Source organism: Schistocerca nitens, chromosome 8 (genome assembly GCF_023898315.1).
Source record: "Schistocerca nitens isolate TAMUIC-IGC-003100 chromosome 8, iqSchNite1.1, whole genome shotgun sequence".
NCBI classification, from domain to species: domain Eukaryota; kingdom Metazoa; phylum Arthropoda; class Insecta; order Orthoptera; family Acrididae; genus Schistocerca; species Schistocerca nitens.
The window spans coordinates 428908444-428925930 of record NC_064621.1 but is presented as its reverse complement, the minus strand read 5'-3'; the positions used below and the strand labels follow the sequence as shown (position 1 = coordinate 428925930).

The 17487-nt window shown below is 42.4% G+C and overlaps 1 protein-coding gene across 1 annotated transcript in view; it reads right to left on the bottom strand.

Annotated features, from left to right (window-relative positions):
• The window catches only part of LOC126199594 (uncharacterized), a 149213-nt gene that overhangs the window by 110891 nt on the left and 20835 nt on the right, over positions 1 to 17487 (bottom strand). Inside the window, exon 4 of the mRNA XM_049936521.1 lies at positions 15004 to 15103. Coding sequence (XP_049792478.1) covers positions 15004 to 15103 — 100 coding nt within the window. The remainder of the gene's footprint in view (positions 1 to 15003; positions 15104 to 17487) is intronic.

Here is a 17487-nt window from a genome sequence, read left to right as displayed (position 1 = left end):
ATGATGCTGTTGTGTACACGTATCAATACAAAGAATCTGCAGTAAAATTCACGAAGACTTGCAGAGGATCGACTTTTCCTGCACGGACAGGCAGTTCATCCTTAACGTAAATAAACGTAACAAATCGTGTATAAATAATCGAAGAAATCCTTTACACTACTGATAACAAATTACTGGCAAAAAAGTAACAACTGTAAAAACACCTCAGAGTAACCGACAGGAATGACCTAAAGTGCAATGCCTGTTGGGGTTGGAAAAATATAAGTAAATACGCCAGATATGCATGCTTTCACATACATACAGAGGCTAGTCAAGCCTACAGGTTCCGCTCTTGTATGTGATACCGAACGGCACCTGTCCAATGACCTCAATACGTTCCAAGTGTCAGCCGCACTCAGATTATTGTTCTGTGTAGCTGTGAGTGCATTTCGAACGTGGGCAAAGTATTGAATCTCGTATGATCAGTGCTTCGGTAACCAAGGAAGCCGAAGTGTCTGGTGTTTCAAGAGGCACTATTTCCAAAATATATACTGCGTACAGGGGAAGTGGAACAACATGATCTGCTACGCCACAACGCAGACAAATGCACGTGTTGAGTACAGTGACAGATGGACACTGAAGAAGATTGTGACGAAAAATAAGAGGACGACAGGTCCAAAAGTCATTGCAGAACTGACTGTCGCTCCCGCGAACCCTGTCGGAACCAAAACAATACGAAGGGAGCTCCATATGCAGGGATTTGCAAGGCGAAGTGGAAGTCCAAAACTAGTCATCAGTGTTGCAAATTCCCGTAACAGAAAAACATGGGGACGAAGCTATAAGACCTGGACTTTGGAGTAAAGGGAGAATGTCATTCGTTCGGAAGAGTCTTGTTTCACAGTGTTTCTAACTTCTGGCCAAGATTATATCCGAACAGTGAAAGATGGCGTGTATTCGGTGATGATTTAGGCAGCCATAACGTGGTTTTCCATGAGCCTATGGTTATTCTGCAAGGTTATATTACTGCCAAGGATTACGTGACGATTTAGTCTGATCAGAACTGTCCCTAATGGTGATGTAGTGTTCCAAGGTGAAGGAGTCCCTGTTCGCAAAGCTCGCATCGTCCAGGGCTCGTTTTGTGAGCACGAGGATGAATTGTCGCATCACACCTGGCCATCATAGTTGCCAGGTCTCAGTATTATTGAGCCTTTGTGGCTTATTTTGGGGAGAAAGATGGGTGATCGGCGTCCACCTCCATCATCGTTACTTGGAATTGCCACTATTTTGCACGAAGAATTATATAGTATTGCATGGAAATAATAAAGGATCTGTATTTATCCATTCCCAGACGACTCGAAGATATTTCGATTGATAGCCGTATTAGACATGCCAATGCGTTGTGTTTTAGGCGTTTCTGTATTTTTCCCAGCCGCTATACATAAAAAACGAGGGTTGGAACATAAATAGTGGCAACTATTTATTCACAACCGATACAAAAGAGTTACATGTTTGCACCTGTTACTGTCCTTCAAAGTAGTCACCAGCTTCGTGCAGAAACCGTTGCCAGCGATGTGGAAGAGCCTGTTATGTCGATGGTGCGAATGGAGTGGTCCAAAGTTATGGTGGTTCTCGTGTACGGCTGTGATGGTGTTATCCTAACGCATTACGTTCCTCCACGGCAGACCGTCAATGCACAATATTACTATTCGTTTTTGGATCATCACCTGCGAACAGCTTTACGAAAGAAGCAGCTACACTTTCTGCGCAGCCCACCCATCATTTTGCACGACAATGCGCGGGCGCATACAGCTGTGGCTGCTCTGTTCCGTCGATGGGACTGAGAAGTACTGTACCACCCACCAAACTCCCTGGACTCAAGTCCTTGTGACTTTGATTTGATTCCGAATATGAAGGAATTGGCTTCAGAACTGTTCCAGAGGTTCAACAGGCAGTAGACCACTTCATTTGCATCATCAACAGAACAGGCTATGCTAGCTGTATAATAGGCCTTCCATATCTCTGGCAACAGGTTCTACACATCGCTAGTGACTACTTTGAAGGACAGTAACAGGTACAAACATGTAACTCTTTTTTTATCGGTTGTGAATAAGTACTTGCCATTATTTAAGTTTCAACCCTCGTATAATCTAGAAAATGCAGATGCAAGAGATTAATTCAAAGAATCGTAAGTAAATCTGATTTATCCAAGGAGTGCATCACAGAGGGGTTAACTACCGAAAAACTAAGAGTGTACGTTTCAAGAAGTGTTGGGCAGTATACAGTGGTGTGCAGAGGTTGAGGTCGAAAGTAACTTTCGCAAATGTGTCACTGCCAAGTATCATAGCTCTATGAAACTTGGACCGTATACAGAGAGAACTCCTAAGTACAGTACAGGAGGTAACTGAATGACAGGCGCAACGAGAGGAACAGAAATGACATTTTTATTCAGATACAATAATTACCCTGAAGTCACCGTGATTTACGAGGGTCTCTGGGCATTAGAAAAGGTGGGAGAGGGCTCTTAGTAGGATGTGCGTTCACCAAGAACAGAAAAGAGTTCTTGTGGTAGGGCGTTCCATTCCTCCACTAATGCGATTGACATCTGCTGGATGGCCGATGGTGCATGTGAACATTCTGGAATACGTCTCGCGAACGCTCGACTTGATTTAAGTCGCGGGGAAGGGCAAGCCAGTCGATTTTGCCGAATATCCTCGCGTTCTGAGAGTTTCTCCACAAGCGCTGTTCAATGCAGTCGCGCAATGTCATCCACAATAATGAAGTCAGGTCCGAATGCAACTCTGAAAGACGCACATGGGGAAGGAGTACAGTGTCACAACAGCGCTGATCGGTGAGTGTAACGTATTCAAAGATCTGGAGGTTAGTACGCCCATGCAACATTAGGCCTCTCCACACCATAACACCTGGACAACCACAAAGATCATATTCGACAGCGTTCTTGGGCATGTTAAGTGTTTGCATCTCTCGCCGCATAATGGTACGTCCAGTGTCACTACTCAGACAGAATCTATTCTCGTCCGAGAAGCGCAAGCGACTTCACTCCTCGTTGGTCCAGTCCTTGTGCTCCTGGCGCAATAACAAACGATACCGCCCATGTGTGGTTGTGAACAGAACACAATATGCTGGTCGTTGGTAGAAGAGACTATCTCAGTGTAGTCGCCGCGCTACTCTGGAGCCTCAGATTGCGTGCCTATTAGTCCTGTTAAATGGGCTGCAATAATAAATAATAATGTCGTGTGACGAGGGCCTCCCGTCGGGTAGACCGCTCGCCTTGTGCAAGTTTTTCGATTTGACGCCACTTCGGCGACTTGCGCATCGATGGGGATGAAATGATGATGATCAGGACAACACAACACCCAGTCCCTGAGCGGAGAAAATCTCCGACCCAGCCGGGAATCGAAACCCCTTAGGATTGACAGTTTGTCGCGCTGACCAATTTTTTTTTCTTTTTGCATTTTATTCGGTATTGTTCGTTGCGTTTGGTCGGGGCGGACGTCACAAGACATCAGTTTTTTTATTACAGAGGGCGAGCAGCCCTATGACCGAACACGCTGACCGACCGTGCCGGCAACCACTCAGCTACAGGGAACGGACAATGGGCTGCAATTGCACCCGCTGTTTGACGTGGGTTCCTTCTTGCCTGTTGCGCTCTGTAGCGGTCATCTGCTGCTGTAGTTGACTGTGGTCGAACGCCTCCTCTCTTTTGGACAGCAGTGCGTGTGGCTCAGAACCCTCCCCATGCACGTGAAGCAATGCTGGGAGCAATACTAAAGTCCAATGCTGCACTCATCATACTTCGTCCTTCTTCCAGTTTTCCGATGATTCTTTTTCGAGTGAAGTTATTCAGATGTTGACTGTGGGCCGTGTTGTAATGCAGAACACCACCGCAGTGCACCGTAACTGCTCACTGATTGACACACACTGTTTTTTGCTATTATTTTAACCGCCTCTTCCTTTCAGCTCCTCTCCTCCTTCAACTGCCTCGAGTTGCGGAGTCATCACCATTTGGCGGTATATTGATCCTTCCCATGCGCCATTTGCAAATGGAGCAGGTAAGGAGGGAGGGAATTACAGTCGTAGCAGAAGTATCCTCCACCACACACAGTGGCGTGTGACGTGTGAAGTACAGATGTGAACGTGAATATAAACGTCTGAGGTTCTTCATTTACAACAGTAAAAGCATCAACTCCACAAGAATTGTATTTAAACTAGTGGTAACGGGTTTTAGAAGATAGCACTCATCAAATTCGGACGTATAACAGTTATGGTACTGATGCTATAGAATTCCCTCTCAGTTTTGTGGAGGAAGATAAGTCCGTGCCAGCCTAAATCATTGGAACACCACTAGCAACATCTCACGGATGGAGCTACTGCATGGGACCCCTCAGCTTTTCTCGGCGTGACTGTGTTACAGTGTACTTTCTCGCACTCATCCTAGTTGTTAATTTCATTTTTGCAGACGACATTTTCATTGAGTTCTGTGTTACGCCTGCTCGCTGCGTGGACACCAATCAGATTGCCTGGACCAACATCAGAGTCCGCAGCACCTAAAGAGGACGACTGGATCGGTACTCGAAATATCGTGTATATAAATGGAATTCACAAGACTGAGCACCCGAAAGCGTACCGTAGAACGACTGCATTTCGTCTGTGCAAGACATTCTCGAAAACTCCCGTCTAACTCCATCCCCAAATATGATTATATCCGTGAATTTTTTTAATTTTAGAAGAGTGCTGAAGAGTGTGTAAGTCACAACAATAAACAACACGTCGAAGAATATATACTTATATGGATATGGTGTCTGTTCTTTCGGACATGTCCGAAAGAACAGACACCATATCCATATAAGTATATAGTTCTGGCAATACCGCCCATGACCTTCCTCTTCTGTGCGGATGCACACATATTACCCGAACTCTTACGGAACTTGGTAAGAATGTCTTCCACGAGTAATGAGTGTGTTGGGTAGGGACATTACGAATCTAGTGTGTGGACATATAAGGTGAGAATGTGGGTCTCGCTGGAGACGTGCGCGAGGTAGTCCCTGCAGTCGCACTACCCTCTGTACCTTTGGTGGCTCAGATGGATATTGAACGTATAGCACAGTTGGTAGTGTATTGCCGGCACGGTAGCTCAGCGTGTCCGGTCAGAGGGCTGCGTGCTCTCTGTAATAAAATAGAAACTAAGTCAAAGAATCAGCAATCAACTTGAACGGATGACTTGTGATGTCCACCCAGACCAAAGGCAACGAACTATATCGAAAAAAAAGATGGATAGAGCGTCTGCCATGCAAGCAGGAGATCCCGTGTTTGAGTCCCGCTCGGGGCACACGTTTTCACCAGTCCCCGTTGATATATATCAACGCCTGTCAGCAGCTGAAAGTGTTAATGTATAATTCTAACACGTCGAAGAACGTCGTCTAGAAGAAATGAGGACAGATTTCAGTAGAGTATTGACTGATACATTGGTAGATCTACACTGCCTTATAGAAACAAACCAGAAGACGTGTTCGAATGTCTATGTAACTTCGTACCCGTTCACACCATCGGTGCGTGTGGAAATGATTTCTGTCGTTATTTTCTGTGATACGGAACAAACACCAGCGTATATTAGTGTTGTTCATTTTAGTGTTGTTTTCTAGTGTTGTTTCCAGGCCTGGTGGGATATATAAGGGGGCTTGAACATCAGATGTTGAGTGATCACTGTGGAGGACATAGAGATGCTACACACTGGTGAGCGACAGCGTTATTAGTATTCGACAGTTTGAAAAGAGACTTCATTGTGGGTTTCCATTTGGCCGCTGGGCGAATCGTGCAATACCAGATTTCTGCGGCATTCGGATGTGACAATGGCCCAACGTAGGTCTGCATGAAAAAGTGAGCACAGGCATTCTCGCCGCCAAAGTTCTGCTCGACCACGTCTGAACAATAGAATGGAGAAGCGCCGTACTGTACACCAAGGAAATCGTAACCGCTTGACATCTTCACCTGCCACCCGAGAACAAGTAATGGACTCCCTAGAACATTTTGTGGCATCCCGCACAATTGGTCGGAGACTACCAGCAGCCACAGTAACGAATTACCGTCACAGGCGTCGGCAGCCGTTAACACCATAACATAGACGGCTGTGTTTGGAGTGGTGCCGTCATCGGGAAGCATGGGTTTCTGCTGAACGGCATTAAAATGTATTCAGCGAAGAATCGCGGTTCTGCACTATACCAGATAACCATTGTCGGCGAGAATGGCGGCGACGTGGGAAGGGGTCTTATTCTTCCAGTGTTTTGGAGAAGCACGGAAGTGTTATTCCTGGCGTCGTGGTGTGGAGAGCCATCTGGTGTGACGGCAAACTCTGATGACACCACAATTCGTCACGGACATCCTGCATCCTCATATATTACTTCTCATGCAATAGTATACTGGCGTCATTTTTCAACAGGGCAGTGTTCATTCACCCATGGCCCGTGTCTCTGCAAACAGCCTGCGTGTTTCCGATGTACTCCCACGACCAGCAAGATCCCCAGATCTGTTCTCCATAGAACACCTCTGGGACACCCTCGGCCGTCAATCCCATCCCAGTGCCTTATCCAGCACAAAGACTTGAGGCTCTCTAGTGCTATGAAGAATAAAATTTATTATAGCGCCAGTTCCTGGGACAAACAGTGATTTCTTAGGGGCATTTGGCAACTATAATTTAGAGGCGGCAGAAGAGTTGGCCGCTGAAGAGAAGCCAACTACAGTAAACGAATGCGATTATCAACATGTGACAAATCAGTTTGAGCAATCTCGCTGTTGTTCTTCTGTAACCCACGGATCACTGGGGCCTTGCATTAAGCTGAATTTATCCTGTTTCTAATGTTAGAATAGATACACAAGCAACTTATCTGGTGTACTAGTCGCGGCTGAAGCGTTTCAATTGTCTAAATTTTTAGTGATGGCCTCCTCCCTTTGAAGAGCTCGAGACCAGTGGGGCGGCGCAGTGGGAAGACATTATATTTGCATTCGGTAGAATGACGTTTCCAATTATCGTCCCGCCACCCAGCTATTTTTATTTTCCTAAGTCGCTTAAGGAAAATCTTGGGATGGTTTCGCTGAGAAGAGCGTAGACTTCCCACATCCTTCCTGAATCCCGGCTTGTGCTCTAATGGTCTCGTTGTCGACGGGACGTTAAATCCGTATCTTCCTCCATTCCCTCGGATATTTGCAAACATATGCCAATGAAATGTGATTAATATCATATCACTTTTAGATGTTGATCAACATTATGTAAGCAGCAAGTGTTCATCAAGTGATGTCCTACGTAACGTTAATAACTACAAACATTTTGTGTTTGAAGATACCAGTACAAGATGTTTTGCAAGTAAGAGTATCCAAATAGGTGAATATTTCATTGTATGAGGGATGCTATAAATATCTTTTTCCAAGAGAAGTTTGATATACTATTATTCAAAAAGCTAAACTTACTTCATCAAACCAAAACTATTCACACTTAAAAGGAATGTACCTTAAGATAAAACTAAGTCCCAATCGCAGAAAAAATTATTCGAAAATAGCAATTTGACTTAAATTCTTGCTTGATGGCCATTTAAATGAAGCTGTATTTTGCGTCAAAAAATGGTGCAAATGACTCTGAGCACTATGGGACTTAACTTCTCAGGTCATCAGTCCCCTAGAACTTAGAATTATTTAAACCTAACTAACCTAAGGACATCACACACATCCATGCCCGAGGCAGGATTCGAACCTGCGACCGTAGCGATTTTGCGTCAAGTTGATAGTGTAATCGCGATCTTCACTGTCGCTATTCCGGGCATTTCTTACAGATATGGGTGCCGGATTAGCGGAAGTAGCGGAAAATTGAGAATGTCTGACAGTTAATATAAACACATAGCGGCTATATTTTATTAAATCTTAAGATACATTTATTTTCATAGAAAACGAGGTTCTTGAATGTGTACATAATAGTATCGCTCACTATGGAACATGTCCCGAAATTTTTAGTTGTCGCAATGATGATAGGCTACGCGGCGCCGGCATACAACAGCTTCACAAGCATTACATCAGTACCGCACGTATCTGGTTGCTGCATAATGTTCTCCAGGAAGATGTCTGCAGCTTCAGCACCAGCAGTGTGAGAAATCTTCATGCTTTCTCCTCATATTTTCCCTCCCTGTCATCATTACTTTCTTGCACACTTTAGATTATTTCTTCATCTGTTAAAATTCGATCTAACTTACAGTTTTCCCCATTCAGCTACTTAGTAATTTGTTATTCATTAATTTCTCCTCCTCCAGGAATGTACAGCATTGTTTAGTGTTGTAATTAACGAACAATATTGTTGCATACGGTGATTTATTGTTGTGCGCGTCGTTTCTGGTTGAAGCTTTAGAGGCCAGATATGGGTAGAATTATTGAGAGGCCGAACTACTGAGAGCTCGATTAGCGAGAGTTTAATCGGGAACACTGAAGAATGGGATACACCCCGTCGGTTTTGACCAATTACTTCACAAGTTACCACAGATAAGGCACTGCAAAGATTAAAAAGCATAGATGAAGGTGAAAGGGTCCTGTGGCCACCTTTCATTAGTCCGGTAGCCCATTTTCACTAGCATTTCTCTTTCTTTTCCTTGTTTATCTTTTCCCATAACTCTCATAGTGGTGTGATTGAATGAACGTGGTTGTGTGTCACGGTGCTAGATGGTGGCGTAGTCTGCTGCAGAAAGTCTGCGATAGTGATACAGATTCAGCAGCAATTTTACAGAATAGCCAACTCTCGTAGTGGTCAAGTAGGCAAAGAGGTTTGCGCTACTTGTGAGAAATCCACCTGTGTTAGGTTGGTGGCGGAAATGGCATCTTTGGGTTTTCCGGGCCATGCGGAGCATGGAGGAGGCTGGAGATGAAAAAGGGAGGCAGTCTGCCGCCGGTACAGGAAGCGTCCACAGCTGGGCTCCAGTCGAAGAAGGGTGAGTTAGACTGGCCGCGTGGCGCGTTGTTACTTGGCGAGAGGAGAGCTGTTAGCTTTTGGGTCTCGCTTTTCAACTCTGAAAGATTGCTTAGCCTTGTCGTAGCAAGGAATGCAAAACTTTGGCAGATTTTTCTTTTAGCAAATTTCTATAGCAGACTTGGATCCGCCGGAAGAGCGCAACACAAAGGTGTCGATAAGAAGTGAGCACTCGCTTCTGTATGAATGTCTGTTTGCCTTCAGCTGTGCTTGTATAAGCTTTCATTTTTCTAAATATTAATAGCTTTGCCTTCTCGTAAATTTTCCTTGCTTGATGTATCTTTCGTCCGTGGGGAGCCGACCACGTGGTTGAACATTAAAGTTTGTTGGGCTACCATCATCACTAACTGTCCGGTCTCATGTTTGTTTTAAAGAATGTTAACTGTTCATGATTGTGTGATGTGATATTGTTGCAACTTGGCCACGATACCTAGAAATTGCGTCTCCACAAACCACGTGGGCATGCGGGTGTACTGCGAAACGTGTACCGTTTCACGAGTTATTGCGATCAGTTATCAGGCAACAGCAGTTGTATGAATGCTTCACACTAATGATTTTAGATGTAGATTATAATGGTGTATGTATCGATGCTTTTCTTTAATGTTTTAGGAATTAATGTTATCAGGAATTGTGTACATGCCTCACAGCCATATCTTAGGAATAAATTATTTTATACACAATTTTCTCTTGCATTCCGAGATAACGTTTTTGCACCTAAGCCACTCACCTCGTAGCTTCCCTGTCAGCATATCCAACACGTTTCCTTACGCACAGGTCCAGTGATTAGTTTCCCCTTTTATTTCAAAACAAATGCTTTAGATTAAGTATTATTTTCAGGTGTGTTGCTGGGAGCTGATCTTCTGCCCAGTGTTCATGCATGTGCTATTTTATTTTAAATGGTTGATTCTCGTGGACAGTGCACGGGAAATACTATTAATTACATCGCATCCCCTATGAGCGATATCACGACGTACGTATTTTTATGAGTTGTTGGTCTGTGATCAAATTAATTTATTTTCCGACTCGGCCAAACCTTCGATTAGTTGTATGGTTAAGAGTCGGTGGCGACCCTAATCTTCTCACGTTAATTTCACAATCAATAAGCATTTCCATTCCCACTCTTAACGTAATAACCCGTAGAAACAGGTTACTTACAAAGGTTGAGAAACAAAGGAATGTAGTACAGAGAAAAAAAATCGTGAACATATATTACGTACATACATACTTCGGATGTAATGTTACGTACATCACTTTTTTCACAGTACAAAAGCCTAGTGACCTATTCTTCAGATGACCTACGTAGGTTAACTGAAGGATTGGATACCAGTGCTAGCGAAAGCAAGAAAAAGCGGCATACGTAACATTGGCTTGGAGTACCTCAGTTGACATATGTACATATTTTACCTATGTCGGATTTTCACTTTCGCTAGTTACTAGTACCAACTGAAGAGTAGGATACTAGTAGTAGCGAAGGCAAAAAAGAAAAAAAAAAGCCAACAATCGTTGATCTACATAGGTCAACTGAAGAACTGGATACTAGTACTAGTGCAGGCGAAAAATGCGACATACGTAAAATTTGTATCTTGTACCTATACAGGTCAACTGAAGAACAGGGTACTAGTACTAGCGAAAATGAAAAAAAGCGACAAAGTAAAATTTGTAGCCTGTACTTCATTTGACCTAAATAGGTCAGCTGAAAAATAGGATGCTAGTACTAGCGAAGGCAAAAAAAGGCAACTAACGTAAAATTTGTATCCTTCACTTTAGATGACCTACATAGGTCAACTGAAGAGTAGGATACTAGTACTTGCTACGGCTAAAAATTCGACATACATAAAATTCGTATCGTGTACTTCAGTTGACCTATACAGGTCAAATGAAGAATAGGAGTAGCACTAGCGAAGGCAAAAAAGGCAACAAACGTAAAATTTATATCCTGTACTTCAGTTGACCCACATACGTCAACTGAAGAATAGGATACTAGTACTGGCGAAGCCGAGAAATGCGATACAAGTAAAATTTGTATCCAGTACTTCAGTTGACCTACATAGATTAACTTATGTCTAGGATAATAGTACTAGCGAAGGTAAGAAAAGCGACAAACGTAACGTTTGTATCTGTACTTCAGTTGACCTATATAGGTCAACTGAAGAATAGGATACAACCTCCGTAGTTTAGTTGAGGTACAAGATGCCAGTGTTACGTGTTACGTTTTTCGCCTTGACTAGTACTAGTATCCTATTCTTCATTTGGCCTACGTAGTACAGCATACAAACCAATTGCAGAGGGATCAGCAACTGGAACGACTCAGTATCAGTATTACCACAAGCGACAAAAAGCGTACATAATATCTATTTCTTAACAGTACATTAATTTATTTTTATATACGATTATGATGCTTTGCTTCCCCGTGAACCATGGACCTTGCCGTTGGTGGGGAGGCTTGCGTGCCTCAGCGATACAGATGGCCGTACCGTAGGTGCAACCACAACGGAGGGGTACCTGTTGAGAGGCCAGACAAACATGTGGTTCCTGAAGAGGGGCAGCAGCCTTTTCAGTAGTTGCAGGGGCAACAGTCTGGATGATTGACTGACCTGGCCTTGCAACATTAACCAAAACGGCCTTGCTGTGCTGGTACTGCGAACGGCTGAAAGCAAGGGGAAGCTACGGCCGTAATTTTTCCCGAGGGCATGCAGCTTTACTGTATGATTAAATGATGATGGCGTCCTCTTGGGTAAAATATTCCGGAGGTAAAATAGTCCCCCATTCGGATCTCCGGGCGGGGACTACTCAAGAGGACGTCGTTATCAGGAGAAAGAAAACTGGCATTCTACGGATCGGAGCGTGGAATGTCAGATCCCTTAACCGGGCAGGTAGATTAGAAAATTAAAAAGGGAAATGGATAGGTTAAAGTTAGATATAGTGTGAATTAGTGAAGTTCGGTGGCAGGAGGAACAAGACTTTTGGTCAGGTGAATACAGAGTTATAAACACAAAATCAAATAGGGGTAATGCAGGAGTAGATTCAATAATGAATAAAAAAATAGGAGTGCGGGTAAGCTACTACAAACAGCATAGTGAACGCATTATTGTGGCCAAGATAGACACGAAGCCCACGCCTACTACAGTAGTACAAGTTTATATGCCAGCTAGCTCTGCAGATGATGAAGAAATTGAAGAAATGTATGATGAGATAAAAGAAATTATTCAGGTAGTGAAGGGAGACGAAAATTTAATAGTCATGGGTGACTGGAATTCGAGAGTAGGAAAAGGGAGAGAAGGAAACATAGTAGGTGAATATGGATTGGGGCTAAGAAATGAAAGAGGAAGCCGCCTGGTAGAGTTTGGCACAGAGCATAACTTAATCATAGTTAACACTTGGTTCAAGAATCATGAAAGAAGGTTGTATACATGGAAGAATCCTGGAGATACTAGAAGGTATCAGATAGATTATATAATGGTAAGACAGAGATTGAGGAACCAGGTTTTAAATTGTAAGACATTTCCAGGGGCAGATGTGGACTCTGACCACAATCTATTGGTTATGAACTGTAGATTAAAACTGAAGAAACTGCAAAAAGGTGGGAATTTAAGGAGATGGGACCTGGACAAACTGAAAGAACCAGAGGTTGTAGAGAGTTTCAGGGAGAGCATAAGGGAACAATTGACAGGAATGGGGGAAAGAAGTACAGTAGAAGAAGAATGGGTAGCTCTGAGGGATGAAGTAGTGAAGGCAGCAGACGATCAAGTAGGTGAAGAGACGAGGGCTAGTAGAACTTCTTGGGTAACAGAAGAAATATTGAACTTAATTGATGAAAGGAGAAAATATAAAAATGCAGTAAATAAAGCAGGTAAAAGGAATACAAACGTCTCAAAAATGAGATCGACAGGAAGTGCAAAATGGCAAGGCAGGCATGGCTAGAGGACAAATGTAAGGATGTAGAGGCTTATCTCACTAGGGGTAAGATAGATACTGCCTACAGGAAAATTAAAGAGACCTTTGGAGAAAAGAGAGCCACTTGTATGAATATCAAGAGCTTAGATGGAAACCCAGTTATAAGCAAAGAAGGGAAAGCAGAAAGATGGAAGGAGTATATAGAGGGTCCATACAAGGGCGATGTACTTGAGGACAATATTATGTAAATGGAAGAGGATGTAGATGAAGATGAAATGGGAGATACGATACTGCATGAAGAGTTTGACAGAGCACTGAAAGACCTGAGTCGAAACAAGGCCCCGGGAGTAGACAACATTCCATTAGAACTACTGATGGCCTTGGGAGAGCCAGTCCTGATAAAACTCTACCATCTGGTGAACAAGATGTATGAGACAGGTGAAATACCCTCAGACTTCAAGAAGATTATAATAATTCCAATCCCAAAGAAAGCAGGTGTTGACAGATGTGAAAATTACCGAACTATCAGTTTAATAAGTCACAGCTGCAAAATACTAACGCGAATTCTTTACAGACGAATGGAAAAACTGGTAGAAGCCGACCTCGGGGAAGATCAGTTTGGATTCCGTAGAAATATTGGAACACGTGAGGCAATACTGACCTTACGACTTATCTTAGAAGAAAGATTAAGGAAAGGCAAAACTACGTTTCTAGCAATTGTAGACTTAGAGAAAGCTTTTGACAATGTTGACTGGAATACTCTATTTCAAAATACAGGGAGCGAAAGGCTATTTACAATTTGTACAGAAACCAGATGGCAGTTATAAGAGTCGAGGGACATGAAAGGGAAGCAGTGATTGGGAAGGGAGTGAGACAGGGTTGTAGCCTCTCCCCGATGTTATTCAATCTGTATACTGAGCAAGCAGTAAAGGAAACAAAAGAAAAATTCGGAGTAGGCATTAAAATCCATGGAGAAGAAACAAAAACTTTGAGGTTCGCCGATGACATTGTAATTCTATAGGGACAGCAAAGGACTTGGAAGAGCAGTTGAACGGAATGGACAGTGTCTTGAAAGGAGGATATAAGATGAACATCAACAAAAGCAAAACGAGGATAATGGAATGTAGTCGAATTAAGTCGGGTGATGCTGAGGGAATTAGATTAGGAAATGAGACACTTAAAGTAGTAAAAGTGTTTTGCTATTTGGGGAGCAAATTAACTGATGATGGTCGAAGTAGAGAGGATATAAAATGTAGACTGGCAATGGCAAGGAAAGCGTTTCTGAAGAAGAGAAGTTTGTTAACATCGAGTATAGATTTAAGTGTCAGGAAGTCGTTTCTGAAAGTATTTGTATGGAGTGTAGCCATGTATGGAAGTGAAACATGGACGATAAATAGTTTGGACAAGAAGAGAATAGAAGCTTTCGAAATGTGGTGCTACAGAAGAATGCTGAAGATTAGATGGATAGATCACGTAACTAATGATGAAGTATTGAATAGAATTGGGGAGAAGAGGTGTATGTGGCACAACTTGACAAAAAGAAGGGACCGGTTAGTAGGACATGTTCTGAGGCATCAAGGGATCACAAATTTAGCATTGGAGGGCAGTGTGGAGGGTAAAAATCGTAGAGTTAGACCAGGAGATGAATACACTAAGCAGATTCAGAAGGATGTGGGTTGCAGTAAGTACTGGGAGATGAAGAAGCTTGCACAGGATAGGGTACCATGGAGAGCTGCATCAAACCAGTCTCAGGACTGAAGACCACAACAACAACAACAATGATGCTTTGCCACAGAAGATAACCAATTTATTATCTATGGCTCGAAAATAAACAAACTAATATTCATGGCTAAAATATGTCATTGGTCAAAGCCGACGAGTTGACCCCATCATTCAGTTGACCCGTTCAGCGTATAGAAATCGGGCACATTTTTTACAATACGTGCTTTAATGATGAAAGATATTCCAAAATAACTTACAAGGCCCCTTGGTTCTAGTAATGCCACATTTTATCATTACATCTTGTCTACGGACCTAGCTTGAGGAAACAACATTCACTTTCAGCAACAATTTTCCCTGTTTAGTTCTGCGTGTATTGTTACGAATTAGCTTACCGTAGATCCAGCGAAGATGACGACGCAAATATTAAGCATGTTTAAAAAGAGGAGAACGAAAATAGAGTGAGTCATAGCTTTTTGCAGCTCTGCAACAGACCTGTAAATAACAAAAACTAGCGTTAGTTATGTAAAAACCACAGAAATACTTCTCATATGGTATACCACTAGAACACCCTTACACCTAGTTTAAACCACAATTTACAGTTTAAGTTTCGTAATAAAATAGTTTTTTTGCGTAAGTTAGTTAAGATTAGCCGTAGTGTAGCTAAGTTACACTCAAACCATCTCACTTCCTTATCGCAGCCTGCGATACCTCGTCATTTCTAAGGGAGTGTGAATAAAATGCTACTACAAGCAACTCAGTTAGCTAACTCTTCAGGCTCCCAAGGGATTAAACTCAATCGCCTGCAGTTACAAACCAAATGAGAGTTGGAGAGACAAATGCCATCAATTTTGTTCTAAAGCATTTATTGCCCTTTGTTTAAATTAGTTTTTCTTGTGCCTTCCTTCACTTCTACACGGGAAGAATAGTGGAAGGAAAGTGAAGCACTAAGCAACGTATTCGATTCTACCTTGAGAAACTGACGTGAAAAACGTCGAAATAAATAAAAATACTGAAGGTGGAGCTGTTTAGAGCGAAATAAAACCCCAGCTTACGTGATGGTGAATTGGCCTTCTTCAGAGATTATTTCTCTAGAAAAGTAGACAGTTGCACTTACAAGTTACTGTGCAGTCTTGCGCGTAAGTTTTGTAATTAATGGTTTACAGTGAACCACGCTTGTCGGGTAACAAAAAGAGCTACAATAATTCAGAATTTGCTTGCAGTGTCACCGAGCGAGGTGGCGCAGTGGTTAGCACACTGGACTCGCATTCGGGAGGACGATGGTTCAATCCCGCGTCCGGCCATCCTGATTTGGGTTTTCCGTGATTTCCCTAAATCGCTCCAGGCAAATGCCGAATGGTTTCTTTGAAAGGACATGGCCGCTTTCCTTCCCCTTCCTTCCCTAATCCGATGAGACCGATGACCTCGTGTTTGGTCTCTTCCCCAAACAATCCAATCCAATACAATCTTGCAGTGTCCTAACCAAATCCAGCACTAATTCATGCCACATCGAGCGTAAAATTATAAAGAGCAGTTACTAATATAGTGTGATCAAATACGAAACTTTAGGTTGAAATAGCGTGGCGGATCTGGAATTTTGGCAGACTACTAAATATTTGAGAAACTTAAATCTTCTTCTGGAATAGACATACCTCAGAGAAAATGACCATCTTGGATTTTAAGGACAAATCACAGCGTCATCCACTATGGTCACGAAAGAAATGTAAATATAAAATTCTTTAGTGGTGATGGAAATAAAAGATTGAGTAACATATGCAGAACGTTTTAATGGAAAAACTCTTCTTATTTACACATAGTTAAAATGAGGGCAATGAAGCTCATCCTTAACTTTGTTAATCTGGCTGACATCATATTTCAGTAAATTTTGGAAGAAGCTTTTATGATGGCATCAGCTTACGTCCTCCTAGTTTCAGTAACAGGTGTCTTTTTTATTTAATTCTTTTATTAATTTTAACTGTCCCTAAATGGTTGTTGTACCAGGAACTAATTTCGAAACAACAAAGTTTGATGTAAATTGTCAGTGGTCGGTTCGCGTGGAGAGCTATCCGAGCCCAACTCGCGAGGCACCCACACAGCATAGCTTCGGCCAGAATCTTTCTTCTACCTTCAAGGAAAGGTCCTAGGTCGGAGTCCCGGTCCATCATAGAATATTAGTCTGCCAGGAAGTTTTAAACGCACGCACGTTGCGCTGGAGAGTGAAATACTTACTCTACGACTAAACATGGTTTCAAAACAAAGACTTTTTAAGGAGAAGAAGCTATTATACACAATGCTGTTAAAATACACGAATATTTGTTTTGTGTATTTCGGAAGAACATTAAGTGAAACTTGTGGCTCTTACTCTCCAACACATAGCAGAGAGTGTTGTACCTAGAGGACAGTTTATCTAAGAACACATGATGTTTCCTGGTCGCTGTTGCAATCTTTACAATAACATGAAGGACAGCACATTAGAGACCACCACAAACAGTATCCGGAATATTTTACTGTTTTAGTTGTTGAGAGAGGTGAGGTTGTGTTTTGTGCAGGGTTTGTAAACATTGCAAATTCGACATATTTAAGTGATGATAATATATGAAAGCTATTTTGAACATACTGTTAATTCTTCAATCACAAAGTTTTATGGTGAATAAAATTCTGTATATCTTTATAATTAATTACGTAACGTGTGGACGGTTAAGCCATACTTCGTCAGACGTGCATCCTCTTGTAACTTGCAACAGGAAATCATTTTACCATGGAAAACGTAATGTTTGCAAATGAATTGAGTTTCCTTAATGTCTTAACAATTTTCCCTGTCTCTAAAATGGAAATTTTTGTTAGTTGCCAATAGTTTCTATTTCAAAATGTTTTAACTT